This window comes from Prunus avium, chromosome 4 (genome assembly GCF_965620075.1).
Source record: "Prunus avium chromosome 4, drPruAviu1.hap1.1, whole genome shotgun sequence".
Lineage (NCBI taxonomy): Eukaryota > Viridiplantae > Streptophyta > Magnoliopsida > Rosales > Rosaceae > Prunus > Prunus avium.
Genome location: NC_142287.1, coordinates 24,401,812 through 24,428,590, shown reverse-complemented (window position 1 = coordinate 24,428,590; position 26,779 = coordinate 24,401,812). Strand labels below are relative to the sequence as shown.

At 36.4% G+C, this 26,779-nt stretch overlaps 4 protein-coding genes across 10 annotated transcripts; 1 reads left to right on the top strand and 3 right to left on the bottom strand.

Annotated features, from left to right (window-relative positions):
* The first annotated feature begins 1,205 nt into the window (after positions 1-1,205).
* LOC110773350 (Core-2/I-branching beta-1,6-N-acetylglucosaminyltransferase family protein) lies at positions 1,206-5,157 on the top strand. 3 transcript variants are annotated; one of them, XM_021977861.2, is made up of 5 exons: positions 1,206-1,416; positions 2,434-3,139; positions 3,226-3,301; positions 3,429-3,544; positions 4,363-5,157. In XM_021977861.2, exons 2-5 carry the CDS (start codon positions 2,566-2,568, stop codon positions 4,860-4,862), a joined length of 1,266 nt encoding a protein of 421 aa, XP_021833553.1. In that variant the 5' UTR covers positions 1,206-1,416; positions 2,434-2,565; the 3' UTR covers positions 4,863-5,157. The 3 variants fall into 3 exon arrangements, with proteins under 3 accessions (XP_021833553.1, XP_088108320.1, XP_021833554.1); XM_088252194.1 differs by lacking the exon at positions 1,206-1,416 and adding an exon at positions 1,458-1,653; XM_021977862.2 differs by lacking the exon at positions 1,206-1,416 and adding an exon at positions 1,664-1,824.
* A 1,875-nt stretch (positions 5,158-7,032) lies between these two features.
* Positions 7,033-13,265, bottom strand: SPA4 (SPA1-related 4). 4 transcript variants are annotated; one of them, XM_021977828.2, is made up of 8 exons: positions 12,969-13,263; positions 11,632-12,669; positions 11,311-11,468; positions 9,719-10,679; positions 9,496-9,642; positions 9,052-9,363; positions 8,268-8,327; positions 7,033-7,555 (listed from the first exon to the last, which is right to left on the bottom strand). In XM_021977828.2, exons 2-8 carry the CDS (start codon positions 12,520-12,522, stop codon positions 7,367-7,369), a joined length of 2,718 nt encoding a protein of 905 aa, XP_021833520.1. In that variant the 5' UTR covers positions 12,523-12,669; positions 12,969-13,263; the 3' UTR covers positions 7,033-7,366. The 4 variants fall into 4 exon arrangements, with proteins under 4 accessions (XP_021833520.1, XP_021833522.1, XP_021833521.1 ...); XM_021977830.2 differs by having other exon boundaries at positions 11,632-12,601; XM_021977829.2 differs by having other exon boundaries at positions 12,975-13,263.
* Positions 13,266-16,305: 3,040 nt separating this feature from the next.
* LOC110773339 (L-type lectin-domain containing receptor kinase VII.1) lies at positions 16,306-17,268 on the bottom strand. Its single transcript, XM_021977849.2, has one exon. It carries the CDS (start codon positions 17,207-17,209, stop codon positions 16,424-16,426), a length of 786 nt encoding a protein of 261 aa, XP_021833541.1. The 5' UTR covers positions 17,210-17,268; the 3' UTR covers positions 16,306-16,423.
* A 575-nt stretch (positions 17,269-17,843) lies between these two features.
* Positions 17,844-26,638, bottom strand: LOC110773313 (Protein kinase superfamily protein). Of its 2 annotated transcripts, none has more exons than XM_021977820.2 (9): positions 26,360-26,638; positions 25,445-26,282; positions 23,705-23,989; positions 23,110-23,427; positions 21,805-22,032; positions 20,657-20,757; positions 19,811-19,922; positions 18,753-19,208; positions 17,844-18,389 (listed from the first exon to the last, which is right to left on the bottom strand). In XM_021977820.2, exons 2-9 carry the CDS (start codon positions 25,850-25,852, stop codon positions 18,183-18,185), a joined length of 2,115 nt encoding a protein of 704 aa, XP_021833512.1. In that variant the 5' UTR covers positions 25,853-26,282; positions 26,360-26,638; the 3' UTR covers positions 17,844-18,182. The 2 variants fall into 2 exon arrangements, with proteins under 2 accessions (XP_021833512.1, XP_021833513.1); XM_021977821.2 differs by having other exon boundaries at positions 25,445-26,239.
* Positions 26,639-26,779: the final 141 nt, after the last annotated feature.

The following is a 26,779-nucleotide window of genomic DNA, read 5'->3' as shown; positions in this document are numbered from 1 at the left end:
TCAAGTATGGTGTTCAGGGGGGGCTAAGATGGTATTCTAATCTCTAACTCGAACCCGCCCGTTTAGAATATATATAATTTATTTTTCTTATAAATATATTATTAAGATGCGTGATGGTGGTACTACCTTTATAATGATGATCATGTTGTTGACATGTAGTTTTGACATAGATTTTTAGTTCATAAAAATTGAATTGATATCCTGTTGTGCTCAAAGTACTTTTTTCTCATTCAACAAAATAATTTTTTTATTTTATTTTATCCATAATGGGGCGGGTTAGGGAACTCATTCCTCAACAAAAGCAAGAATAGGGAAAAAATGCTTAATGAGGATGGGGATGGAAATGGCATACCCACCCCTGATTCGACTCATTGCCATCCTTAAGCTTTTTGGTTTATTCTTTTTCCTATGTGAGAGTTTTAGTTTACTGTATCAGTATATTGTTTTACCACTGTTAAATTTTAATGTTATAATCTCTTAAATTCAATGACAATGTATCATATAAAGAAGGACTCAATTTGAGAAACATTATCCATTCAAATTGAAAAATTATTCGTCAATCGGGTCTAGTTTAAAGGTCTCATATTCAAACCCCCATGACATCTTAATTGTGTGAGTGTGTGAGAAATTCATATTCCCTGTAGTTTAGACTATCGCTTATTTAAATAATATATATATATATATATATATATATATATATATATATATATATATATATATATAAAAGAGAATAATTATCCACAAAAAAGAAGATTGTAAATTCGACAATAAATTCTTGTTATCTATAATTGTCAATATTTCAAATAACATACATGTATTTGGTCATAATTCAATCAAGAGATTTGACTATATAACAATAACTGAGCCCTTAGAAATTCTAATGCGAGATTGAAGATTTATAACATTTATTTCCCAAGATTTATAAATTATACCTTTTGTTTGAAACTGCTTTCCTTCAGTATGAAGATTTAGGTTTGACCAAATAAAAATATTTATTTTCCCCCATAAATACTTTGATCATCCCCAAAATGAAAAAATCACAGCAAATAAATACAACTCATAATATCTATGTATTGGGTCAAATGAAATCAAGCACTTAATCCACGACAAACGACAGCCGTTGATCTGCATGACTTTTACCACTTGGAATTTCCATACTCAATACAGCCGAGAACACCACATTCCTCATCCCCTTCCAACAAAAACCAAACCGAAAGGAAGGAAACCAACAAAGCAATCAGCGAAACAAAAATGAAAACGGAAAAACACAGAGTACAGAAGGAAACGCAAAGATTATAACAGATACAGAGAGAGAGAGAGAGAGAGAGAGAGTAGATAATAGAAGAAACAGTTGAACCAGTTGCCGTGTTGGTGAATCCCAGAAGGGACCCAACAATAGGATACGCCTGAGTCCAGGTAAACATTCCATTAAAAAAACAATCTGATACTTGAAACAACACAGCCCACTTCTCTCTCTCGCCGAAGTTCATTTTTTTCATTTTGATATGTAACCCTTGTATGATTCTGTCATCTGTGTCTCTCTCCAAATCTTGTTTTTATTTTTATTTTGTATTCTATTATTCCTCAACGTGCATAGACGCTCTTGCTCTTCTTTTTCACACAAAGAAAAGAAAAAACAATAATCAAATTTAGGTTCTACTCTTTTCTCACATCTCAAGCTGTCTTCTTTGCTTCTCTCTCTTTCTCTCTAACTTGAATTATTCATCAAGTTTTGATTTTTGTTGGCTAATTCTGTCGAAACGCATTCCAACTTTTCTGGGTTTTGTTTAATTTCTCTGTTGAGCTCAAGATTCAGCTGTCTTGGTATGTGATATCTGATTCTTGGATGGTTCTGTTTTTATTTTGGGGTGTGCAAAGCTGTGAATTTCTGATCTGGGTTTTCTCTGTTTTGCATGACTGAATCAATATGGTTTGTTTTTAGTATGGTTGCCTTGTTAGACTTCTGCAATTTGATTTTCTGTACCTTGTGTGAACATGCAATTAGGGATTGTATTAGGAAATGAACGATTAGGAATTTTCTTTGATTAGACACGGTTTTTCCTACTAATTGTGTCATTATCAATGTATATGTCTGATATTTTATTTTTATTAACTCATTGGAAACAGGGTTACAATACGTTCTTTAATTATATATTTTAGTTTTTTTGTTTGAATCCTCTGCTGGTCCCTTGTCGATTTTCTTGATGCATCATTTGTGTCACTTCTGCTATATTTTTAAGTTACTCTTCCCTGTCCCTATCATTTATCTCCTTGCTTGCTTATAAAAAAATTATATTGTTTTGGAGGTTCTTAGCACCAGTACTTGAGCTAAATCTTTACGGCAAGCTCCAATATTCTTTGTTTTACCAGAATTATATACAACAATTTATGAATCAATATATTCATTTTAATATTTGGTGTTTGATTCAACAGCTGTTTCAAAAGTCTGAATTCCGGAATATTTTTGAGAAAGGGGTCTCAATCCTCCTCTGAGTGCGGTATTTAAATTCCACAACGTGTTTGGACAATTGAGGAAAACGAGTATGTGACAACAGTTGATTGGATATGGGTTCTGCAAACATGGAGAAGAAATGGCTATTCCCCCTTGTCATAAGCTCTGTCATATGCGTATTCCTTCTAGCCACTTCCTTGAACTTGGGTCTTGTCTCTTCACGACATGCAATCAATTCAATCTTCTCATTTTTCCCATCTCGGGTAGTAGCAAACCAAAGTAGTCCAGCTTTTGCTGAGAATATAGTTTCACAAGGTCCACCCCCTCCTTCAGTACCAGGAATTCCTCGTTTTGCCTATCTAATTTCCGGGTCAAAAGGGGATTTGGAAAAGCTTTGGAGAACTCTTCAAGCACTGTACCATCCGCTGAATCAGTATGTTCTTCATTTAGACCTTGAGTCACCAATAGCAGAAAGATTGGAGCTTGCTTCACGAGTGGACAACGAGACGATGTTTAATACAGTTGGGAATGTATTTGTGATTAAGAAAGCTAATATGGTAACTTACAGAGGACCGACCATGGTTGCTAATACTCTTCATGCCTGCGCAATTCTTCTCAGGAGGAGTAAGGATTGGGACTGGTTTATCAACCTTAGCGCCTCAGATTATCCTCTTGTTACTCAAGATGGTAAGTCCATATCATCTAAAGTTGTCAAGTTTTTTTGGGATGTAAGCTTTTGTGCTAAAAGTAACTGTTTGATTTGTGTTGTACAGATCTTTTTCACACCTTTTCACCTTTAAATCGAAATCTCAATTTCATTGAGCATACAAGCCAACTTGGTTGGAAGGAGTGAGCTCTCTCTCTCTCTCTCTACACTCTCCCACTCTACTCCTTCGTGCACTCAACACATTAGACATGTATAGAACTTCTAGGTATTATTACTTTAACTCATACTATGTTAACTTGCTTTTTCCAGGGAAAAACGAGCAATGCCTTTAATTCTAGATCCTGGTCTCTACTCATCAAAAAAACAAGATGTATTTTGGGTTACGCCCCGCCGAACATTACCTACTTCATTTAAATTGTTTACTGGTGAGTATTGACTTTGTTCTCCTCTAGTTATTTGGACTTCTGGCAACTCACAAAAATTTAAGTGGGCAAAATCTTAAAATCTTAATGTTGAGAAGATTAACTGATATAATGTGTGCATCAGAAATTTTGTCAAATGTATGTTTCCATTGTGACCTTATCTTGTATTTCTTGTTGGTTAATTTGTCTTCTTCTTTTTTCTGCTGAGAAGTGGCCTCCAGGTTACTAGAATTGTATTTAGTGAGCCTTTTGGTGGATTTACTTAAAAATACAACATGGCTTGAACTGTTTGTTTGTAACATGTCTGCTGGGTTTTTATTCCCAAGGAAAAGGTTTTATGGGAAGGTTGAATTTCTGGGGATGAATTTGAAATTTCCAAAGTTCAAGTTTGAACCTTTGGACCAATTTGGAAATTGGACATATTTACTTTGAACAATTCTAGTGCCGGAATACATGAGGTGGATCATTAGATCACAAATTGATGAATTGTTGTTTGTTTGCTATCCCTAACAAACCAAATTGTGTTGGCGCTTTCCACATATGTTGTTCCAGTGCAACTTTTGATCTGTACAAAATTAAAGTTAAAATAATCTGCACATTTTCTTCTAAATATAGTCTACCAGTAGATATTGAAGGTGGTTTGATAAATATGTCAACAAATGGCAGTTCTGGTTCGAAGAACATAGTAACATGCACCCCTGCATGAAGGTTCAAGAAAGAAATTGCTTGTACCTGCTGCATTGTCAATCTTGGTTCTATACCTGCATTGTCACTTTTGGTTCCTATCTTGCACAACTAATTAAAATGCATCTCCGTTGCAGGTTCAGCATGGATGGTCTTGTCTCGGTGGTTTGTAGAGTACTGCGTTTGGGGTTGGGACAATCTACCGAGGACCCTTCTCATGTACTACACAAACTTTGTTTCTTCACCTGAAGGCTATTTTCACACTGTCATATGCAATGAGCCAGAGTTTGCTAAAACTGCAGTCAACCATGATTTGCACTATATTTCTTGGGATATTCCTCCAAAACAGCATCCTCACACCCTCAACATTAATGACACAAACAAGATGATTGCAAGCGGTGCTGCCTTTGCTCGGAAATTCAAACACGATGACCCTGCCCTAGACAAGATTGATAAGGATTTACTTCGTCGAAGAAAAGGGAGCTTCACTCCTGGTGGTTGGTGTGCTGGCAAACCAAAATGCTCCAGGGTTGGGAACCCAAACAAGATCAAACCAGGTCCAGGGGCCGAAAGGCTTCGCCGCCTTGTGGGTAGGCTTTCTTTGACAGCTAAGTTTGGTCAAAACCAATGTAAATAGATTCTGTGGACATTCTTGCAAATTGAATTAGTGAAAGGAAAAGAAAAAGGTAAAATGAAGACAAAACCATACTTCTGTTCCATCAACAAGCAAGACAACAGTTTGTTGGAGTTTAAGGGATCAAATTTTGATGCTAAGCTTGATAGAATTGAGACAGGTCAGTGTCCATTGAGCATTACCCTAAGTTGTCACATTCTTGAACCCAGAAAGGAGTTTGATCATAATTGTTTCGATAGGTTCTACATTTAGAACTTTTACAATCATACATTATATATTTAGTGTACTGTTACTGTTCTTCCGCCTTGGTTCGTTCTTTTCTCCGAATTTATGTGTTTTATTGAGCTAGAATTTTTTATTGGCCTTGAAATGGAGATGGTTACAAATGGTCATGAAGCATCATTTGTTGGCAATGCAAATAAGTGATTGACAAAACTAATATGAGCTTCATCACTACTTCTACTGAATAGAAGTGCTAATAAATGATAATGGCATTGGCATTAATCATTAATCACGGGAGAGAATTTCTGCTTTTATAATAATCATCATTCTATGAAATGCGGGATTGATTACATCAAACTGTAAGAAAATTTCAACGGTTTGACAATTTGAGATGGAGAAGAACAAAACTAGCAGTTCGACCATTTAATAAAAAATGGCAATCAAGAAGGGGGTACGGCGTCCACTTCAAATTTTGTTTTTCAAGTCTTTCAATTTGTTATTTTATAAAAAATTTAAGATAAATGTTGTATTTGATTTTCTCCCATGTATTTTCAATTACCCCTCCATGCTTTCCTCTTTGTTTATAATGATTTTCTCCCATTTATTTTCTATTAGCGTGAATTTATTAGCACAGAAATTTGATATTTAACTAGTGCAATTAAACAATTTACATTACACACTCAAATCCAAAGTCCTCATTTCAAATATGTATTATAGGATAATACGGTAATACAGTTACGTGATATAACTTATCCATATATTACAATATAAGTGAATATTTATTGATATTTTTTTCCTAAAAAAGGGACAAACTATACCACGTGACTGTACTATCATACTACTCTATGGATCCCGAGCCTCTACATTTAGGTGTTGTATACATACCTGCATTTCACAATATCTAGATCATCCTAATAATCTAACTGTTTAAGACATGGCACATAAGCAAACTTTGAAGAAAGAAAAAAAAACCCTAATTCAATTTAAAATTTTAAAAGTAGAAAAATCACAAAATCCAAGATTAAAGAAAACCAGAAGGCAACTCCCCCTTCCCACCCTTATTCCCGCCACCCCTACCCAACCCAACGCCACCGAGGCCACCATTCAAGCCACCACTCTCTCTCTCTCACTCTCTCTCTCTCTCTCTCTCTCTCTCTCTCTCTGTACAACATATCGACCCCTACAATCATGACATAAGCAGGTGTCATTACAGATGTAAAATACAAATCAAACTGGTTCTCCAAATTGTTGAATTTTGGGGATATATATTTTTAGCAAATTGTGTATATTGAGAATGGTGGGTGAGTGGAGCTGTAGAACTCAATATTCCACGCTACTTAAGTTGCCAAACAAGGGAATTGTCAATTTCTCTTATTAAAATCCTGACTTTAAGCTAAATTCCGAGTTATTTTCCTCATCCAAACAGAGGATAATTTATGATGCGGCTGATATCCAAACGGAGGGTAATTTATGATGCGGCCGATATCATTTAAGCTGACGGGATTTGTTCTCTTCTTCATTAGCTGTAATACTTTTGTAGCAGGACACAAATGCTTCACCTGGCTTGATCCCTGAAGCCATGATGAAACAGAGAATTTGAGCCATAATGCAGAAATGAATCTTTCTTTTTAGTTAGAATTTTGCATTCCATGAATACTGCAACCTTGCTTCTTCTCTTTTTCCCACCGACATGCATTATAATATTGAGTTCTACACCGTTATATTTTCAGTGTAATGACGTAGTGTGCATACGAACTGCCATATAAATTGAGAAAAGAAAAGTTCAAAGGAGAAAAAGTTAAGCTTCTAAACATTTCCAAAATAAAATAACATCTTTATATAAGTTTAATTCAATGATTTTCCAGGCCATTGACAATACAAAAATGATCCAATTGGTAACTCAAATGTCACTGATGAAAGTGCTGGCCTTGAACGTGGTATAAGAAAGAGATGCATTTCAAAATTACGGTTATATAAATTGATTTTGAATTGAAAACATTACAAATTATACAGAAATTCCAATTTTTACCTTTACTTTTCCTATAAATTTCTATCTAAATATGGCATTTGAACAAGAACATTCTCACTTTTCACATTAACCACATCCCGCTATGATCTAATACCAAAATTTACTGTGTTGCTTGCAACAATGAGTTCCTATGACCTTCTAAAGCCTAGGAGCTAACAAGCTTCTCTGGCATAAGATTATTTTACTTCATTTTCTTCCCAACACCCATCCTGCCAGATTCAAGAATTACCTCGGAGAGCATAAGGTTAAAATCAAATCAAACCATCTCCAAAATTTTGATATTCCCGGTCGAATTTGCAGCAATTAAGGTGGAGGACTGGCCGCGCCAACAAACAGAAGAGATAAACTGTGCAGCATCATCTGTTTCATGGCCAGAAAATGGGTCTGTGTTCTGAAACTTGTACGATAATGTAGGCATTGGAAAAGCCTTGTGGTAGATGAAAACCTGATCAACCAATATAAATAAACATCAACTATAAGAGAGCTTTTGTTCTTCAGGCCCAAAATAATTACTAATGTATATTGTCTGCATCTTGATTATGAGCAGTTGTTATATTACTAATATAAGGTTTAGAGTTTGGTCAATTACTAAATTACTACTGTCACTAATCTCACTAAGGAAAACCATTTACGGCCAGTAAATTGAACAAAAGAAGATGCATTCTCTCTGTTCAAAATTTAATTGGCAGTTTTCATGTGAGTGACAATTTTAATTATTAACTTTAAGAAATGCAGAAAGAAGGCTCCGAAGGCTCGGGGTTCATCATTACTAAACAGATAGGTAAGATCCTTCTTAGGCTTTGATAAGCATAAATCTTCCTAATTTATAGCTATAAGAGGCAAATTTTCTTAAAGTATAAGAAGAAGCCTTGAAAAGCTCTAGTTGGATGTTGCTTTTTCTTCTAAACAACAAAGTTCTCCAGAGAAAATGCAGGGGCTCATAGCTTTAGTGGTAGAACACTTATTCCCATAACCACAATTAAAGTTCACCCTCTCTCACTTTAGGCCTCCATTGAACCCAATAGAAAGAGGTTTCCAGAGAAAATAAGAGAATAGAAAATTTGGGTTCCTGTTCATAGCATTTTAGAAGCGAGGTGAACAACCTGAAAAGCATGGGGTAACTAGAAGATGATTATCTAGAATAATGACTAAATTACCTCATTAGTCTCTGAGCCTGTGGCAATGTAACCATCCGATATTGACAAACCCACAAAGTTCTGCAACAAGGGAAACATGCATAAGCTATAAACCACTATGGCCATATTTCACTTGCATTCAGTAGATGAAGATAATATCAGGGCTCAAATAACTTTGATAGATCCCAATGACTGACTTTAAAAAACTGTATAAAAGTATTTATTCATTAACAATCCACTCTTTTTAGTGGGTTTCCTTCACAAATATTTATAACCAATGAAGATGGCAATTGAAAAAGAAGCTTTTGCAATTAAGAAACTCATGGTGGAAAACTTTTGGTCCACCAGAAAGGATAAAAGAAATTTAAATCAGGAAACTGGTCAGTGAAGAACAAAATTTCATTGTAAATAGCAATATAGCATAAGTTTAGATCATAGAATCAGCCTATGTTGGAGGTGCTGAATATTAATTCCTTATTGTACTGACACTATGGCATAACTCTAACATTGTAAACACAGAGAACAAATCTTGTATGATTGCCAAAAAAAAAAAAATTCAGCTCGTTTGAGCTCCTGAAGATTTACAAAAACATTTGCATCTAGTAGAACACAAAATTATCATGAAACAGTTGCTTTTAATCTCATATATGTAATAGTGCATATTTTGAAATTCTTAAATACAGCACAGATAAATCTTTTATTTATTTTTAAAAACAGTGATCCGAAGAGCTGCCATAAACAGTGACAATATCTGTCAATAATGTATGGCTAGAACTGCTTTGATATAATAAACGAGTGAAAGTACCTTCACATTTGTGTGGCCGGTAAATGATAGAACTGGAGTGTCAATGACCCGAGATGTGCACGTTGACAAATCCCAAAGCTTCAGAGTATTGTCAGTGGATGCAGAAACAAGATTCGTTGTATCTACAAACTTAACATAACTCACGGTTTTGCTGTGGCCGACCAATGTGCACAGAGGAATCTTTGAATTACGAAGATCATAGTAATAAATTTTATGATCCGCTGAACCAAATGCAAGGGAACGACCAGAGTCCAAAGGAAACTGTACACAGCAGACATTGGCCTTTGTTTTTATTGTACCAATACTTGCTCCCTGCAGAAGAAATCCACATAAGAGAATCAACTTATCATACATCCAGAATTAGATATACACAGCATGCAAATAGATGACTGCAGTACGTTTAGTTTCAAAGCTGACATCCACCAAGTGCAAAAATAGAATTGCCTGATTGATACTCCATAGCTTAACAGAACCATCATCACTCCCGCTGGCCAACATTGTTGGATCTGCTGATGAAAAGTCAATGGACCATACACGGCTCTCATGCTCTTTCATCTCCATAAGTACTTGACTTCTTGTAACATCCCATACCTGAAGATGGTAAGCAATTAGTTAAAACAAACTAATATATGCCAGATATGTGAATCAAGAGCAAGGCTTGACTCACCTGCACCACACCTTCAAAGTTGCTTGAAGCAATCTGGTTCTTGATATAACTATTCCAACATATACTGCTTAGCTTTGACCTGCTGGCCATTTCAACCACAGGATAGTGGATATCACGATCCTCATTTATGATTGTGTCACATTCAAATACTTTAATTTTCTTATTAACACCAGCTGTAGCAAAAAATTCTCCATCGCGATCAAAGCTAAGTGAGCATACTAGATTTGAAGAATTTAAAAGATCCCCTTGTTTCAAATCCGCCCTCACTTTTAATTTCGAGAAAGATAGGTACTTGCACAAACCCTCAAGGAATGGATCTATCCAACCACTTCGTCTACCTTCACTGTGCTGTTCTTTTGATGGCAAATTATTGACAGAACTTCTTTCAGTTACAACAACAGAACCTCTACCATCACTACTCATTGGTGAATGTCTAGTCACGGGTTTGGCTGACTGCTTGACCGACCTGCATCTTGTCAAAAAATATGCTGCTTCTAGCTTTTTAAAGTTCTTCATCAATCTAGAACTTTTCAAAAGAGTACCTTCTTGATTTTCAGTATCTGACTTCTGACAATCCAAATTATCATCACATTCCTCTATGTTGTGAAGCCGGATGCCTGGTCTGGATCGTTTTCTGGACCCACTAGCAGAATCATCATCATCATTAATATTCATAGATGGGAAACTTGAGGTTGACTGATCTTCCTTCACCAGTTCTGGGCCTGAACTACCTTTTTTCTTAGATATTATTCGGTGCTTCATAACTTCATCAATATCAGAACAAAGAACAGAAAGAGTATTTTGCAACTTATCTGCAGCATCCTGTTTCCTTTGTTGTATAAGCAACAGGAATTCCAGCAACAATTCCTGCTCCTCTATTTTATCTCTCAGCTCTATTGCTGCTTCACGTTCTTCTAAATCATCTCTTGGTTCATTAAGGAATTCACTTTGTTGCAACTCACTGAAACACATAGCAAAGAAAACTTTAAGTATTTGGCCACGTTGGAGCTATGGTGCATATTAGAAATAAACAGGAAAGAGAGAGAGAGAGAGAGAGAGAGAGAGAGAGAGAGAGAGAGAGAGAGAGAGAGCACATGCTTCTTATCTATTAAAATTATTTTCACAAGTCAATGAAAGAGGACTAGATGCAGAATTAAGGGAGAGATACAAGGGGATTTATGAAATGCAACACCAAAGTATCAAGACAATGTAAAATGGAATCTTGTACTTAGAACTACTTCCTGAAATCGAAACCAAAGGATCAAACTCAATCAATTACAAAAACAAGTAATGCAGTTTAAACATCCACCAAAAGCAATTACCACATGAAGCTTGTGGCACCAAAATCCAATTACATCATATCAGATAAAACTGCATATGCAAGGCAGTTGCTAACTAGTTATCATATATGCCAAGAAAACATTTAACATCAAATCAACCAAAGAACTTGTCAATGCAATTAAAAAATGTAGTTCCACTTATCAAGCCACACTACTTTAATGGCTTGTTCTCATATTTGCTTCTAATCTAATGGCTTTAAAAAAAGAAAGATCAAAGCCAGAGATCAAAGGTATTTCGTAAGAAGTAATCACCCCATTTTAGGCCGACTATTTGGCTCAGGGTGCAGTAGCCATAAGCAAAACGAAGCTTCTTTTGGCCATTTCAGCAGCAATTGAGGAGGAAGAACTCGATGTCTCAGACTAGACATGGTGCTGCTTTTTTCTTCTCTTGAGCTGAATGGGCAGAATAACTGGTCACAGGCACCATAATGTTAGACTACAAAAACAAAAAAACAAAAGAACTCTACACAAAATCAACTTTTAACATCATATAAAATGATTAATCGAAAGCATCTGAAGATCTTATTTAATTTATACTACAGATAAAACAATTGAAAGCTTTGAAGCACAAACCTCAAAAAGAAGAACTCCTAATCGGTAAATGTCTGAAGCACACAAACTTGGACCACCAGAAACCTCTTCGGGACTAGTGTACCAACTGCTCTCCATAAGCAATATCTGCTTCATTGGAAATGGTTGTCTCTTATCTTCTAGTTCAGCATTCCTGTCTCTGGTTCTATTTTCTTCACTCTCTTGTACCAACGATTCACGTGCTGCATAGATTGAACTTGACTGCATGCAACTTGTTTCTGACAAGGTAGTTGTTAAAGTTCTCATCGATTGAAAATTTAGTCTTCCTAAGTTGCATTGTTGTTGATGCAAATCACCATGCAAAGGAGAGGGAAAATCCTTAATTTCCGCAGTTGGGCTGTCCTCGGGAGAATCAGTGCCAGAATCTGAACAAGATGCAGACTCAATAAAGGAGACATGGTTGAAAGATGACATAACAAAACAGGAAGGCCGCACATTATGAACAACAATTCCTTGGGAGTGCGCTACATGAACAATTTCCACTATTTGCCGAAATATGTGCACGCATTCAAATACATCAACAGATCGATCCGGTTTATCCAACCATTGCCTCAAGCTAACATCACCCCATTCAATAGCTCGGACAAAAGGATCAACTGCCCCCTCATCCTCACAAACCCCTGATAATCCACCCTGGTTTTTAAGGTCATCAGTGTGTGCCACCACAATCCTATCTCTCTCCTTTCTTAAATCAGAATCCTGTGATGCATCACCCGATAAGCCAAATCTTCCGGCATGAACAATCCTGGGATTCCGGTTTGAGACTCCGGAAGTATTCAATCCTCTAGAACTATCAGAATTCTGCCAAGCAGACTCAGATGAACCTTCCATTGTTATCCTCCTATAGCAGCATGAAAGCCAGAACACACACATCCAAGATATGGAGGAATTCTCCGACTTCTATTACAGTCTCTCACTTCCACCATTACCATCTTGAATCAGAAGCTCATTTCTGCGGCACAAACAGATAAGACCCACGAGCAAAGCATCATAACTTCACAAACAAGGACATATTTCCAGCTGGACACAATAAAAAAAGTAACTTTATGAACCTTCACTATGCAAATTCCATCATGGAAAACAGATACAAGCATTCTACCACCAACGCAATAAGAATGATCTGACAAAAAGTAGAAAAGATTCACAAAACCCAATTCATATTCAGTCACATATATGCAATTTCTAAGAATAAACTGTCTCAAGAACCATCACCAGCAAAAACCCATGAAGAAAAAGATTTTAACAAATGTTCAAAATATAGAGACAAGTCAAACACCCCACCAGCATGAATATTGCATGTGAGAGAGAGAGAGAGTTACCAGTACCGCCATGAAAAGGGTCTTCTGTTTCTGCTAGGCCAACCTGAAGAAACAGCAGAGCTACTCAAATGAAGCTCTAGAGCCTCATAAATTCCCAATATTTTCTCAACAAGAAAACAAACAAAATCTCCCCACAAAAAACACAGACCGTATGTATATTATATTTTTTTATGAAAACAATATTTGTAAGTCTCATTTTCCCTATCTGTGTATCCTTATTGGGTCTATCAAAAAAATTAATACTTTATTGCTTCTTTTTGGAGTCTGAGAACGGAGAGAGGCCACTCTTTCAACTCTCAGCACTACCATCTTCTTTATCTTCCCGCTTTATTCCAAACTACCAACGTGGCACAACAAAGGCCTCTTGCTTGAATGAGACCGGAGGCCAAACAGTGAATTAGATAGAACTTGTGGGCCATGAATGAAAATAAAAAAAATTCTAGGAAACAAAATAAAATAAAACACCATCTGGGTTTTGTAACTTTTGTTTAAATAATTTTTTGGATAACAAAAGTTTGAATATGTGTAATCTTCTATAAATCATAAGAATTAGGTAAATTTAAATTCGGTACTTCTATATATCACTTGGGTCATAAGCATTTAAGCTCATAGCGCTCATCTTATACTAGTTTACGAGATATTTTTTTGTATATCACGTGATATGTTAAGGCGATGTTACGAATATACATAAGTTATAACACTTTTATAAAAATTTGGAACGTTACATTAGAACTCATGCAACGACGTGAATAAACGCAATAAATAATTTCTTTCCCAAAGAGGAAAGTCCTGAACTTTTTCTAACAAGGTTCAAAACAGAGTAATAAACTATTAGTTTGTGAATAAACTATCAATAGACAAACTGTTGATAAACTAGTGATTTATATTAAACTATGATTGCTTTAATCTAATTGGTGTGGTTATAATTGCTTTAATATAATTATTGGTGTGGTTCCTTCCAAAGCTAAAAGAAAGGGATAATATTAAAATAGGGAGGAGAAGTGCCAAGCGTATTAGGGTTAATGGCCCTCTAAAAAGCCACATAATTTATAGGACAAAATGGTTGGCCTCTTAATCTGTGGGTGCCATCTGCATCACAGATTCACCTACCCCTCAAAAGGAACTCTCATATCTCTCAAAGGTAGAAACCCTAAATCACCCCAAAATAAACAAGACTTAACCCAAACACAAATTAACCCAACACACCTAACTCTTAAAAACAGACTCAAACTACCAGTCATAACAAGTACAACTAACTAAATATTGGCATGGCTTCAATAAATATTTCTTTGTCATGGCTTCAATAAATATTTGAGTGCAAGTCTTTATGCTTGATGATGCTTTCTTTCTTCTTCTTCTTTTTTTGTTTGCTAAATGCTACTTCTTTTTCCCCCCCTCTCTTATTGCAGTGCAGAAAATAGATTCATTGTAGAAGATATAGATTGTGTGGTGGTATCAAAGTAACAAGTTACTTCTCATCATTTTTGTTTTCTAGGCATGTTAGTTGTCATCATTTGAAACCCCTCTTTATGTTGAGATATTAAAGTATATATGCTTTTTGGACAAAGTTAAGTTGTGACAAATTGTAAAAGCACCTGAATGAGAAAGTCTTGTTTCTTGCATCACTCATAATGGCATGTCGTCATCTTCTCATGCTTGTATATGTCAAAACAATGGGCAGCTTTTACCATGCATTTTAGATTAATTACTTGGTCTAAAAATAGAGGAAAATGTTTATTTTTCATGTTATATATTATTGTCATACAAACTATAATTTCTTACTATTATTATGAAACATTTTGAGAATAAACTTCAAAATAAATTAGGCACTTCTTCGAAACTGAAAATGTCAATTATAAAACGATACTTTAAACTTCTATAATCTATAAGAAAGGAAATTCGAATTCAAACACAAAGAGGCGGACGCACTTCCCACACCCACATCTCCATTATTAAGAGATCATAAATTTTGTCCACTCCATACTTTTTAAAGCTCCCCAACATTTTATATATTTTGTACACATCCATGCCCTCAAATTCTAGCTCCCCACAAGAAACAGATAATGTAGTAAAAGAAGAGATGTCTAAACTCTTTTCAGGATTTGATTGGTATAAAAGTGTTAGTTTCTTCAATAAGGAATTTGATTAGTGCTTTGATTTGATAGTCCATCCATGTAATGGGTTATATGGTGTTTGAGTATCAGATTCCATTCCAACTTCCAAACTTCAAAAAAAATTATATTCTAACACACACTCTTAAAGTAACCACATTTGGGGATTATCAAAATCACAGACCTTTTAAATTAATTTCCTTGCGATAGCTTCTTGGATTCTTTTGAAGGAATGGTAATTTGGATCAGTAACTAGGTATGTTGTAGTTATAAAATAAAAATAAAAAACAATTATATAGTGCAGGCTAATAGGATAAATAAAAAGAAAACCAATTGATCAAACAATTATTGTGATATTTATTATTATTTTTATTTATGAAGGGAATGCCTCGCTTTGTTTCAAGGGATGGGAAGTTGTTCTTTGCTCTGGACCACAGGGCTGTGGGCGCTACAGACTAGCAATTGGTTCTGATAATCAATTCATTTTCTTATTGAAACATATTTGCATGATGCATCTGTCAGAAAAGTTTTGGTTGACGGATGTCACTTCACCTACAAAACATCATACAACAACATAAATAGTTTATGTTCACGTAGTAGATTAAATAAAATCAATAAAATTACAGTAAAATACTTATCTTTTGAGATATAAAAATCAATACTTCATCTTAAGCTTAATTGGAATAAGAGTTTTAGGTTAAGGCGTGTAATCACTACCCTCAAAGATAATAGTCTAAGTGTAGTTAGGTCGCTAGAATCGGGTGAATAACTTGAATGTTTTCCTTGATTAATAAAATAAAAATTGAAAGCAATAAAGCAATACTTAAAATAAAAAAAATAAAAAAAACTGTTTTAAATATTTGTAAGAAGTGTATAAAAAGAAAAAGAGAAATGATTCGAAAAATGTGGAGAAGAGAAGTGACGAAAAGTTGCTCCGATGTGGTTGGATTAGAGAGGGAACAAGATAAAAGAGAGGGAGCTTTCCATATTATTTGATCGATTGGTGAAAGAATTATATGTGATTGGACATATGCATGCCCTACAAGCCACGTTCAAATGTCTGTTTGGTGACCTTTGGGCCAAGTAACAAATGCTGCCCTCCAAATAACAAACATAAATTCACCAAGATAAGCACAAGAGGAGCAGAGAAAGACAATCACTCAAATACCATGAACTGTGCATATACAGAATGAAAACAAGATATAAACTAAAAAGTAAATGAAATCTATGCTAACCAAGAAACATGGAGATCCATGTCTCCAAGGCAGCTTAATTAGGTAGGTCAATAGCCTTACTTTATTTCTAAAAAGGTACAAATATTTCAACCCATATTCATTGCTAGCTTCAATTACTGAAGCTCCAACTCAGAATTTTATGGTCTTCAATGAGTTGCCCAGTTGATGCAGTGAGCCCAACATACATGTCATCAAGAAAAACATCAGAGAGATCAAGAGGAATCTGAATCAAAGGTCTCTCTGGCTTTTTCACATTTTCAGGAGCCAATGTTATGCTGAGCTGGTAGTTCCAGTACTCAATCCAAGCTTGATAGTTGGCTCCATTGTTCAGCTTTACTTCCTTGAATGACCAATTAGTGTTGTTACTGTCACCAAGCCAATACCCGGCTTTGTAGGAAACTAGAGAAGTAAGAGAATTGACATCAACACCAACGTGGTTGTCATTAACATCATTGAATTCTTGGTTTCGAAACACATCGAATTCGACACCAAAAGCATGGTTTCTGGGATCACCATCATTGGTACTGTTCAAGAAACCGAGATGTTGGGAAGAAGAGGCACCTTCGATGCCGGTAGAAGGAACGAAAATGAGGACAAATCCTTGGCCAGGGAGAGAATCGTTGTATGGGGATATAGAAAAGGTGAAGGAGGATGTGAAAGGCAAGAGGTTCGAGGAGTTTGGATATCTTGTGTGTACCTTAGCATTGTAGAGAGCTCTACCAATGGAAAACGTGGTATTTCTTGTAAGAGAAAGAACACCAGAATCTATGGTTGCATTTCCATAGAGCAAGATATCAGACGAATTGAAACCAGTGAAAGAGAAATCAACTGCAAAAGTAAATTGAAGGAGAAAGAGTTTGGTCAGGAACAGCACAAGTAATTGAAAAGACCGCATTGTTTAGAACTCTAGATCTCCAGCAGAAGCAGCAAACCTACTTGTGTCTTCTACATCAGCATCCAGGAGTTGAATATATAGTAGCTGACTATTCTTCTAGAAGCAGCAAAAATATTCCAAAATTAATATTTCCAAATTTGAATTGTCAACATTTGTGTGTCTCTAGCGCCGTGATTTATGAATGCTCTCCCTTTCCTTTGTCAGATTAAAAAAAACAAAAAACAGGCATCCCAACTAAAGTTTTTCAATGCCAAATTGCCAATGAGAAGTCAACACAACCAGATAAAATTTTCAACCTTATAGTGCCCGTCTCCCTAACTCAATAAAGGCAAGACCACGACTTAGGGTAATATTCAGGGTATTCTTTGTTTTCAAGACAAAATATTATTTAAAATTAAAGGGTTAGGAAATGCTGCACTAACTTTTACTGATGCATACAGAATTAGTCAAGCTGTGAGAAAATTGGAAGTCATAATTACATGAGAAATGAGAATTCAGAAATGTGAACTCCAAAAGACTAGACAGATTCCCACTTACCATTTTTCTCCAAAAATGAAATCAATAAAGGGGGAAGGTGGTTAATTACCAACCTGATCACTGAGAATAAGACAGATTGACAATCCGGACACAAGTATGAAGAATGCAACATCTTACTCTTTTCATTACAGAAGACAATTTCATATTTCCCACATACTCCACAGCTTATGGCTTATAACAATTCCTCTACAATAATGGGCCATATATTAGAAGCAAGGGGGAAAAAAGATACAAGTAAGAGAGAGCGTGTGTTCTAAGCTATAAACTTAGTTGAAAATGGACACCAGCTATTCTTCCACGGGTGCCCCCCCTATACAAAAAAAGAAAAGCACCCCACCCCTTCAATGAATAACTCATATTTCACAAGAGAAAACCAGCAAATTATCTGCAGTGATTTTCCTGATGATGCTCTGCTTTCGGGTCTACTTAAACAGGCTCAACGACCAGAAACAAATAATGAATTGGTGGATATTTGGTTCCCTTCAGCTTGAAATTTTCTGACCTTTGCCTTCTCTAGGCGTGCTCGTCTAACAGCTTCTTGGACCTGGAGATCGTGGTCCTTCAGCATCTGATCCATGTTGCCAGAGGGGACTAGCAACGGACCTGAATAGTGCATTTTGTGACCCTTTGATCCATAGCCAACCTGAAATAACCAGAAACAATAATGCTGTATCAGGCAATAAGAAGAATGAATACAAAAAAACAAAACACAAACCAAAAAGAAAAGCCACTGAACCTCAAACAAATTACAACCCTTGGTACCTTACAGAAGTGAATTTTAAATCAAAGAGTCCAATAAATGCGAAATTCCCCTTTACAACAATAAACTCCTAATGTATATTTGTAAACCAAAAGATGTACATGTTTACTAGCAAACGTACATAATTTTGTGAAGGTAAATAGCGCAGTCCTAGTCACAAGATGGATTAAGTGATGCAATACTGCAGAAAAGTAATGAGGAAATCCATCACGCGGAAAGAAAAAAAACACGAGTTCAACTACTCACAATAATTGGATCTTTGTTGCTTCTAACATCTTCTTTTTGACGAGAACCTACGATGGCCTGCTTTTGATCTTTTGGTAAAGGATCTGAGGCCTCCTTGAACGAACCTGGAAACCTGCCTATTACTTTTGGACCTTCCATTTGTGAAGAACTAGACCTCTTTCTGCGTTCTTCAGATAACATACTCCTCCTTGCTGCCACTAAACCTGACATTGTTGACAAGTCAGCTCCAGTTGAAACCTTTGGAGCATCATCTGGGTTCTTAGTAGACTTTGCCCATGCAGCACGGTGAGCCAATGGCCCTGAATGGGAAGCTCTCTTATGGTTATGTCCGTGATTTTCTACACTTAAATCTACAGCTTGTGATGGCCTCGGTGGATCAATTGGAAAGCCAGAAGCAACTTCTTCTGGATGAGGGTTAAACTTCTCACTCCGGCTCTTAGAATTGTCTTGCCTTTTCTGTAAAAAGAAATCCTTCTATTGAAATATATCCCATATGACGTAATTTAATAAACAACATTGAATAGAGGCATAATAGTAGTCTTGTATAAACTATAAAAGGGCCCTCAATAAACAAATGAGTCCCGACACATGTACTTGATAGTAACATGCAATGTGGATCACCTAAAATTGTAAATGAAAAAATTATTTCAATAATCTGAAAGCGTTAAAGCACAACATTCCATTGTTGTAGAAAAAGAATGTATGTAGTTAGCAAGACCATTGATGCTATGTGGAGTTAATTGCATTGGCAGAATAGGCAAGGTAAGCTTGGGTATTTATAACTCAAGTGAACATTTGGGTTGACCATAAAAGCCCCTTTGAAGAGTAAAAGACTTGAAATAACCCATGAATCTTAAAGAATAAATAGAAAAGGAGAGGATATTATTCCCCAACAGCTTCCCTACAATAACAGCAAATTGAATATGTCATCTGTATATTACAAGCACGTGTTAAAAGCAAAGTGGCAATCAGAACATATCACCATACATGACCAATTACAACATAAATCAATAGTGGAGATAAATGAGTGATTTTTAGTTAAAATAACATCAGGTTACCTGCATTGACAAGACTAATTCCGCATTGGCATCAGGTGCTGGTATGGCTCGAGACTCTCTAGTTCCTCTCCTTTCCTGGTCAACCCTTTGGCCCTTTCCTGCTGCTCCTTGTCTATCCATGTGCGAAAAAGATCATTACTATATACACCAACCTCACTAAGCAGAGGTAAGAGTTGAAGAGGATAAAACAATAGTTATAAGACAAAAACTAATACTAAGCTCACTGCACTCCACACAAACTGAATCTGTAAAAAAAGAGTAGAAAGAATTGAGCCAATAATCATCAGTGTGTGAGCACAACTTCTAAAAAAATACAAACCTAACCCCATGAACGTAAACTCTTAAGTTCACACCATCAAATTAAAAATAATATATTTACACTAATGCACTTCACAAATGAGACCATTGAATCATAACCATGTACCTTAAAATTGTATAACAACTATAACCCAACTAGTGAAAAACACAAATTTAGTTGTTTTTGGCAAACTCCAGAGTCCAGACTCATATGATTCCACTCAAGCCTAACCATGCCATGATACGTTTTGAGCACAGACGACCATTAAGTGTCAGTATTTTCCCTTTATTTAATGACAAGAACCAAACAACCTCTTTCTAGAAGCTCTTTGATAAAACCACATTAGCAAAACTTCACCCACAGGAACCATGCATCAAGTGTGCCTGGACTCACAGGAAGGCCTCATGGTGCATGAACCATTAGCTTTCATGCCACACACATAAGTAGTTTAAAAAACACACGCGTGATGTATGGTGCAGTGCCTTGTAACAATAATTTGAGAAAGAATAATTTTCAACTTGTAGCAAAGATTATGTCACAATATTCACCTTCTAGCTTCCTCATCCCGTACTTTAGCATCAAACTCTTTGCTCGGAGGATACTTTGGCAAACTTGATGGATCACAAGGAAGAGGTTTTGTTGTAAAGAACTGTGAAAAAACAAAAGGAAAAGGATAACACATGAGGAAACAACAAAGCAATTTATGCTTGAAAACTTTTCAAAATATGCTTTTAAGTAGGATGATTATAAAATCAAAATAGTTATCAGATGAAAACTCATTGTGGCCTATAACTATTTTAAAAGTATAGTCAAGAATACGAAAAACCAAAAACAAAAAAAAAACTTGATGCAATCTGGGTGGTTCACTTAACATGATCTGCAGAGTTAAGAAGTAGCTGTTATTAGATGGAAGAAAAAGAGAGGAGGCCTTAATGAGTGAACTTAATAACAATGACTTAAACATAGTATAGTTGTATTTTTCAAATCACCACACAAAAGCAACAGACTGAAAGCACAAAAACACGATATACTGCTCTACTGCACACGGGTAAGCATGCACAGGCACAAACATAGAGATCTAGAATGGGGTGAAAGGAAAGGACAATGCTTGGCTCCTGATATATCAGGAGCCATTCCTCCTCAATACAAGATGTGGCCTCTTACAAAATGACACCTGTTTTTTTCTTTCACTGACTCTCTCTTTCTCTCTCTTCTCACCCACTCGCCTCTCCTCTCCTCCTGTGCTCTCTCTTCTCTCCATCTCTTTCTTCCACCATTCCCAAAATTTCCAAAACTCCCCAATAAATAACTCAATAAAATTAAAAATTAAAAAGGAGAGAAATCAATACATAGTGTTTGGGTGATGATGATGGAGGAGCAGCGATGGGAAGAGAAAGGGGCTGAAAATTTCTTCTAAAGAGTTGCAGGGGAAGAGTTAGAGACGGGGAGATGAGAGAAGAGAGGGCTGGGGGAGGAGAGGAGAGTGGGTGAGAAGAGAGAGCGGGAGAGTCAGTGAAACAAAAAAAACAGAATAAAAAAAGAAACATGTGTCGTTTTTTGAGGAGGCCACATCATGTGTTGAGGAGGAATATCAGGAGCCAAGCATTGCCCGAAAGGAAATATCAAGATAACTCAAGTACTGCGCAGCAAAAAGAATGACAGTAAGAAGATATCATATATGACTTAAGATCTAAACCTCGCTCTTGAGAGCACAAGCTGCAGATCCACGATCTGCAGGGTCTATAGAAAGAAGGATATCCATAAGTGCTAGAGCTGGTGCAGGGAAGTCCTTAAAAGTTTCTGCAACACAGCGTCTATAAGGCTGTTGGGGCTTAAATATGGTTGCATGAGGCAACTTTGATTTCCTCCAATAATCTTCAGAAGGTGAGCCACAAAGCTTGAAAATTTTATGCAACTGCTCCACCTACAAGGCAAAAATACTCCAACCATTTAGCATACATTACTGAGTTACACAACACATGCATCCACAAGAAACATAAGAGATTCTCAATAGTAAAGGCAAAAAGGGATATCACAACAATAAGAGAATTCACACAACTATAAGGGCATAGAGGACAGAGTAAACTATCCCTAGTCTACCAGCCAGTAACCGCCGCTATCTTCACAACCAGATGAAGTTACTCACAAAACTACCTCCAAGGGGCATCTCACATCCCATAAGCCATTTAGGAGAGGGGAAGAAAGTTCTTAAATACTACAATCAAACTACTTTTGTAGTGTATATCGAACTTAAAAATAAAATAAGAAAATACCATTCAGAAAGCTACAAGACAGGCATGCCACCACTAGGGTTATGTTGTAAAATCACACAAAAACAGAATAAGGATGGAAAACAAAGTTATGGCATGATGAAGATACCAAGATTTATAATGGTGAGTTGCACTGAATAATAGAAGAAGGATCCCTAGCAGATTTTGTGTTCCCCCTTTCTTCTTCCACAAGCCAGAAAGTATTAAATTTAAAAGCAAAAACATGAAATATTTATCAGTCATATCGATTAAACCATTCCGGCCTTCACCCAGATGAACCTTTTAGAGATTCGTAGGACCAGACAATTAAATGAACTTAAGAATATGCCATTTAACAGCTTTCGGAGGAGCCTTTAAGCCATCAAAGTTGCATTGATGTCTTTTCCTCAACATCTGCAGCAGGACATTATTCATGCTATATAGGAGAACTGTCCTAGAAGTCAAAGAATTGTCTATCTGATACTCATTTGGGTATAAATCTGGGAGTTTCAAACTATACTGGAAAAAACATCAGATGATCTAATGAGAATTAGCAGAGTCCAAATAATTGCTTGGATTTAACATACGTAGACCAAGAAACTACTGGGAATTTTAAACGCTGCAAGCCATGGAGAGTAAGCATATGTATGTGCGTGTATGCGTGTATGCATTTGTGCCACCATGATTCTGAAAGATAACAAGTGGTGAAGAGCATCAACTCTACAAGTCCAAAGCGAAAAAACTATAACTACCTCAGTTCTTCCAGGCATAATAGGCTTGCCGGAATACAGTTCAGCAAGTATGCAGCCTGTACTCCATAAATCCACAGCAGTCCCATAGTAAGTGGCACCAAGTAAAAGCTCGGGTGGTCGATACCAAAGAGTTACAACACGGCTTGTTAGAGGCTGATTTTGACGGGGATCAAAAAAGCTTGCCAGACCAAAGTCAGCAATTTTCAACATGCCATTGTTGTCAATTAAAAGGTTGGAACCTTTAATGTCACGGTGCAGAACACCACGACTGTGACAATGTTCAAGTCCACATAATAGTTGCTGCATGTAACATTTAACCTGCCAATAAATCAATGAAGTCTCAGTGCCACTGTCCAACTGAACAATTCTAATACTAACATTCCATAAGTTTTTTGGGAATATATATATCAATGAATTGAGATTACAAGATAGTATTCACACAACTACACGAGAGATAACAAAATAACCAGTAGCATCAACAGATGCGAAAGATGCAGGAACATCAAGAACCGCAGATATAGGAAGCAAAAATTGAAGAAAAAAATGGAGTAACTTGTTCTTTTAAGTCTAAGAAGCAAAAACTACCATTAAGTACCTGTGCTTCTGTAAACTTCAGACCAGGGTGTGAAGCAAGCCCTGCCAAATCATGCTCCATGTACTCAAAAACAAGATACAAGCTGCAAGACATCCTTGAAGTAACTAGACCTTCTAGCTTTATTACATTTGGATGATCAAGCCTTCGTAAAATGTGAATTTCCCTTGCCATAAACCGGACACTCTCAGGCTCCAGGTTATCAAACCTCACTTTCTTCAAGGCAACAATTTTCTTTTGATCAAGATCACGAGCCCTATAAACATTACTATAAGTTCCCTGACCAATCTGCATAAAATATAGGTTAGGACACAACCAAAACCTGTCAATAGGTATAGCAATCTAAAGAGGATAACAGCACAAAAATAACAAAACACGAGTGAACTAGCAGTTGCAAGAACCTGATAGAACAATTTAGCCTTTATTGAATATAATAAATCTATTGCTTTTCTCAGGATTCTAAATTATGAAAATCAGAGAGATAGATAAGCATAGTACCCAACGAACACCCAAAACATGAAATTGGCAGAGTTTATAGAAACAAGAAACACCAATCTGCTTAATTGCAACCGAACTAAATCCTATAAGTGTCTCCAACCCCATTCATAACTTGCAGAGTCAACTACTCCAACATCATAAAGTCTAAAGACTCCCAACTTAAATATGTTATGCTTAAACCCATGCCAACCGACTTAATTACATGCCAGTAAAGAAGGGGTGCAAATATGACTCATGTTCTTGGCTCCATAGTGGAAAGTTAGAGAATTAATTTGTGGCACCCACTTGATGAATCTAAAATTAATCACCCACGAATTTCAATTATCTAGATAGTAACTAATCAGAGGAGATCCAATATCTACTCTCATTTATTTTAGCTAAATAACACATTGAGTACCTCATCAACTGAGGCATCACTGATCAGCTGTTGTATACTATCATAATTTGCATGTGTAATCCTTTGTTGAAATCAACTAATTGTGCATAAGTTTCAATTTCTACACTGTGGCACAACTGGTATTTTGGCAATTATATAGGTAAAAGTAAGATTACCAAGAAAAAGGTAATCATGGTTTCAATTTCTACATTCTTCAAGACAATCTTTGAATCACTGCATCATGATAAATGGAAGGGAAGAAGATGCTTTTAAAACCACTCACTTCAGAAGGATTGATGAATTTCTTCAAGCATACAATGCCAGTCCTAGGCCAACAGAAGACAAATGAGTCTCATTACTATTTTGTGATTCTCTACATCTTTTATATACAATGCTTCAACCTTCGATGTGTAGTAGCCCTTAGTTCACATTTTCCCATTAGCTTTTACTTATTTAAGGTTTTCAGATTTACCAGAGAAAAACTGTACAAGTTAGAGAGAGAAATTTGCAATATTATGAATTACATGTACCTATTCATAAATATAGCTTGAAACAACATTATTAGTTAAGGAGGTTGAAATACACGTAATTCGCTCACTCCTAAGTGACTCATCAATATGGGCAACAAGTAAAAACAATAATACTACCCTCCAACATCCGACCCCAGACTAAAATTGGCTACTTCTATGAAAGTAAAATGAAAAATAAAAAATAAAATTGTTATTCAACAAGTTAAGAACAAAAAATAATCTGATAATAAAAAATAACACAACGCAAAATCAATGGATTAATCAATAACAAAGACAAGAATGAAGATCTGTCTTGCATCATAAAGCTAACTTGAGAACCAAAGAGGAAAAGAACCATACTTTATCTAGCTTCTCAAATGAATCTGCACGCCGTGGTACCCATCCTTTGATGGCCTCTCCAGCCACTGCAGCTAGCCAGGTTGGCCACCCTGCGGCAACCTGTTCCCCTTCTACAGCTTTTGGAATGCTACCCATCCCAGGATGTTGAGCAGCAACATATTCCATCTTCTCCCTCTTCCTCTCGAAATTCTCACCATGGGATCGAACATTCCCGTTCAATTGCTTATCAATTAACATTGTTCTCCCATCATTACTATCATATCGATCCTTTGCTCGATAAGCTTCCTCCCTCCTTGAGGAAGCAACCCTTGTTGCCCGCGAGTCTGATGCCGCCTTGCTTGACAATCTCTCTCTGGGGCTGTCCTTGCTATCCTCAATAGCAGAGGGCTTGCAATAAATGCAACCCATTATGCACCAAAACCACCACCAACAAGTACCTCCTTTAGAACCAATGTTCACACCCTCAAAAATCTTGCATTTTTACAATACAATCCAATCCTCATCCTCCATTCCCATCATTACCATACTCAACCCACCAAAACCCATATCCAAAAACTTTAAAACGGACAGATAAATAGAGTCAAACTAACCCAGAATTCAACTCATCCAACATATATGAGCCATCAAGCACCAAATGTATGAATCCACCCCTTCACAAAACCTTCAAAGTCACACCTTTTGCAAGAAGCAAAATCCTAAATTTCAGAGACCCAAACCCTGGAATCTTGAAAATCTTCAATCTTTCACCAGACTAAGGCAAAGTCAGCACATTATAGCTTTAAAATGCCAGTCCTCCTTGTACATAGAACGCATGCTCTCAATGTAACAACAAGACCCACTAATTCACAATAAAAAAAACCCTAAATTCCAAAAATCTAAACTTTAACTAAAAAGAATCTGCAAAATGATGAGTACCTTCAAACCTTGAAAATGGCTATTTTAATGCGCAGTGGAAACAAAGGGTCCAATCCAGGCATCAAACCCACCCACCACACGAGTAATAGAGGAAGAGACTGAAACCCTAGAGATGTATTTAGGGCTTGAAGAACAAGGACATGGATCAAAGGGCACAGAGGCTTGAAAGAGACACGTAGAGTTAGAGTTTCAGAGAATAAAAAAATTAACATAAAAATTCTTGAATATAATAACATGGAGTAAAAAAATATTGATGGAGTGAGAAGTGGGGAGTGTCTCCCAGTAGCGGCAGCTTTCAGTGAAAGAGAAAAGACTGTGCAGTTTGTAGAGGCCCAAAGCATCAAGACATTCTTCTCTTCACCATCTTTCCACGCGCCATCTACCTTAACGAATTAACTTAGCTAATTATTCTTACCATTT

What these genes read in the sequence shown, in the direction of transcription:
- LOC110773350 (XM_021977861.2), top strand. Translation starts at nt 2,566, where the DNA reads ATGGGTTCTGCAAACATGGAGAAGAAATGGCTATTCCCCCTTGTCATA. An exon ending in TCCTCTTGTTACTCAAGATG is followed by an intron (nt 3,140 to 3,225) that starts GTAAGTCCATAT and finishes TGTGTTGTACAG; the next exon opens with ATCTTTTTCACACCTTTTCA. An exon ending in AGCCAACTTGGTTGGAAGGA is followed by an intron (nt 3,302 to 3,428) that starts GTGAGCTCTCTC and finishes TGCTTTTTCCAG; the next exon opens with GGAAAAACGAGCAATGCCTT.
- LOC110773339 (XM_021977849.2), bottom strand. Translation starts at nt 17,209, where the DNA reads ATGCGGTCTTTTCAATTACTTGTGCTGTTCCTGACCAAACTCTTTCTC.
- SPA4 (XM_021977828.2), bottom strand. Translation starts at nt 12,522, where the DNA reads ATGTGTGTGTTCTGGCTTTCATGCTGCTATAGGAGGATAACAATGGAA. An exon ending in AATAGTCGGCCTAAAATGGG is followed by an intron (nt 10,680 to 11,310) that starts GTGATTACTTCT and finishes TATGTGTTTCAG; the next exon opens with TGAGTTGCAACAAAGTGAAT. An exon ending in ACTTTGAAGGTGTGGTGCAG is followed by an intron (nt 9,643 to 9,718) that starts GTGAGTCAAGCC and finishes TACCATCTTCAG; the next exon opens with GTATGGGATGTTACAAGAAG.
- LOC110773313 (XM_021977820.2), bottom strand. Translation starts at nt 25,852, where the DNA reads ATGGGTTGCATTTATTGCAAGCCCTCTGCTATTGAGGATAGCAAGGAC. An exon ending in CATTTGAGAAGCTAGATAAA is followed by an intron (nt 23,990 to 25,444) that starts GTATGGTTCTTT and finishes TATTTTATGCAG; the next exon opens with ATTGGTCAGGGAACTTATAG. An exon ending in AATTAGTCTTGTCAATGCAG is followed by an intron (nt 19,209 to 19,810) that starts GTAACCTGATGT and finishes TTCTTTTTACAG; the next exon opens with AAAAGGCAAGACAATTCTAA.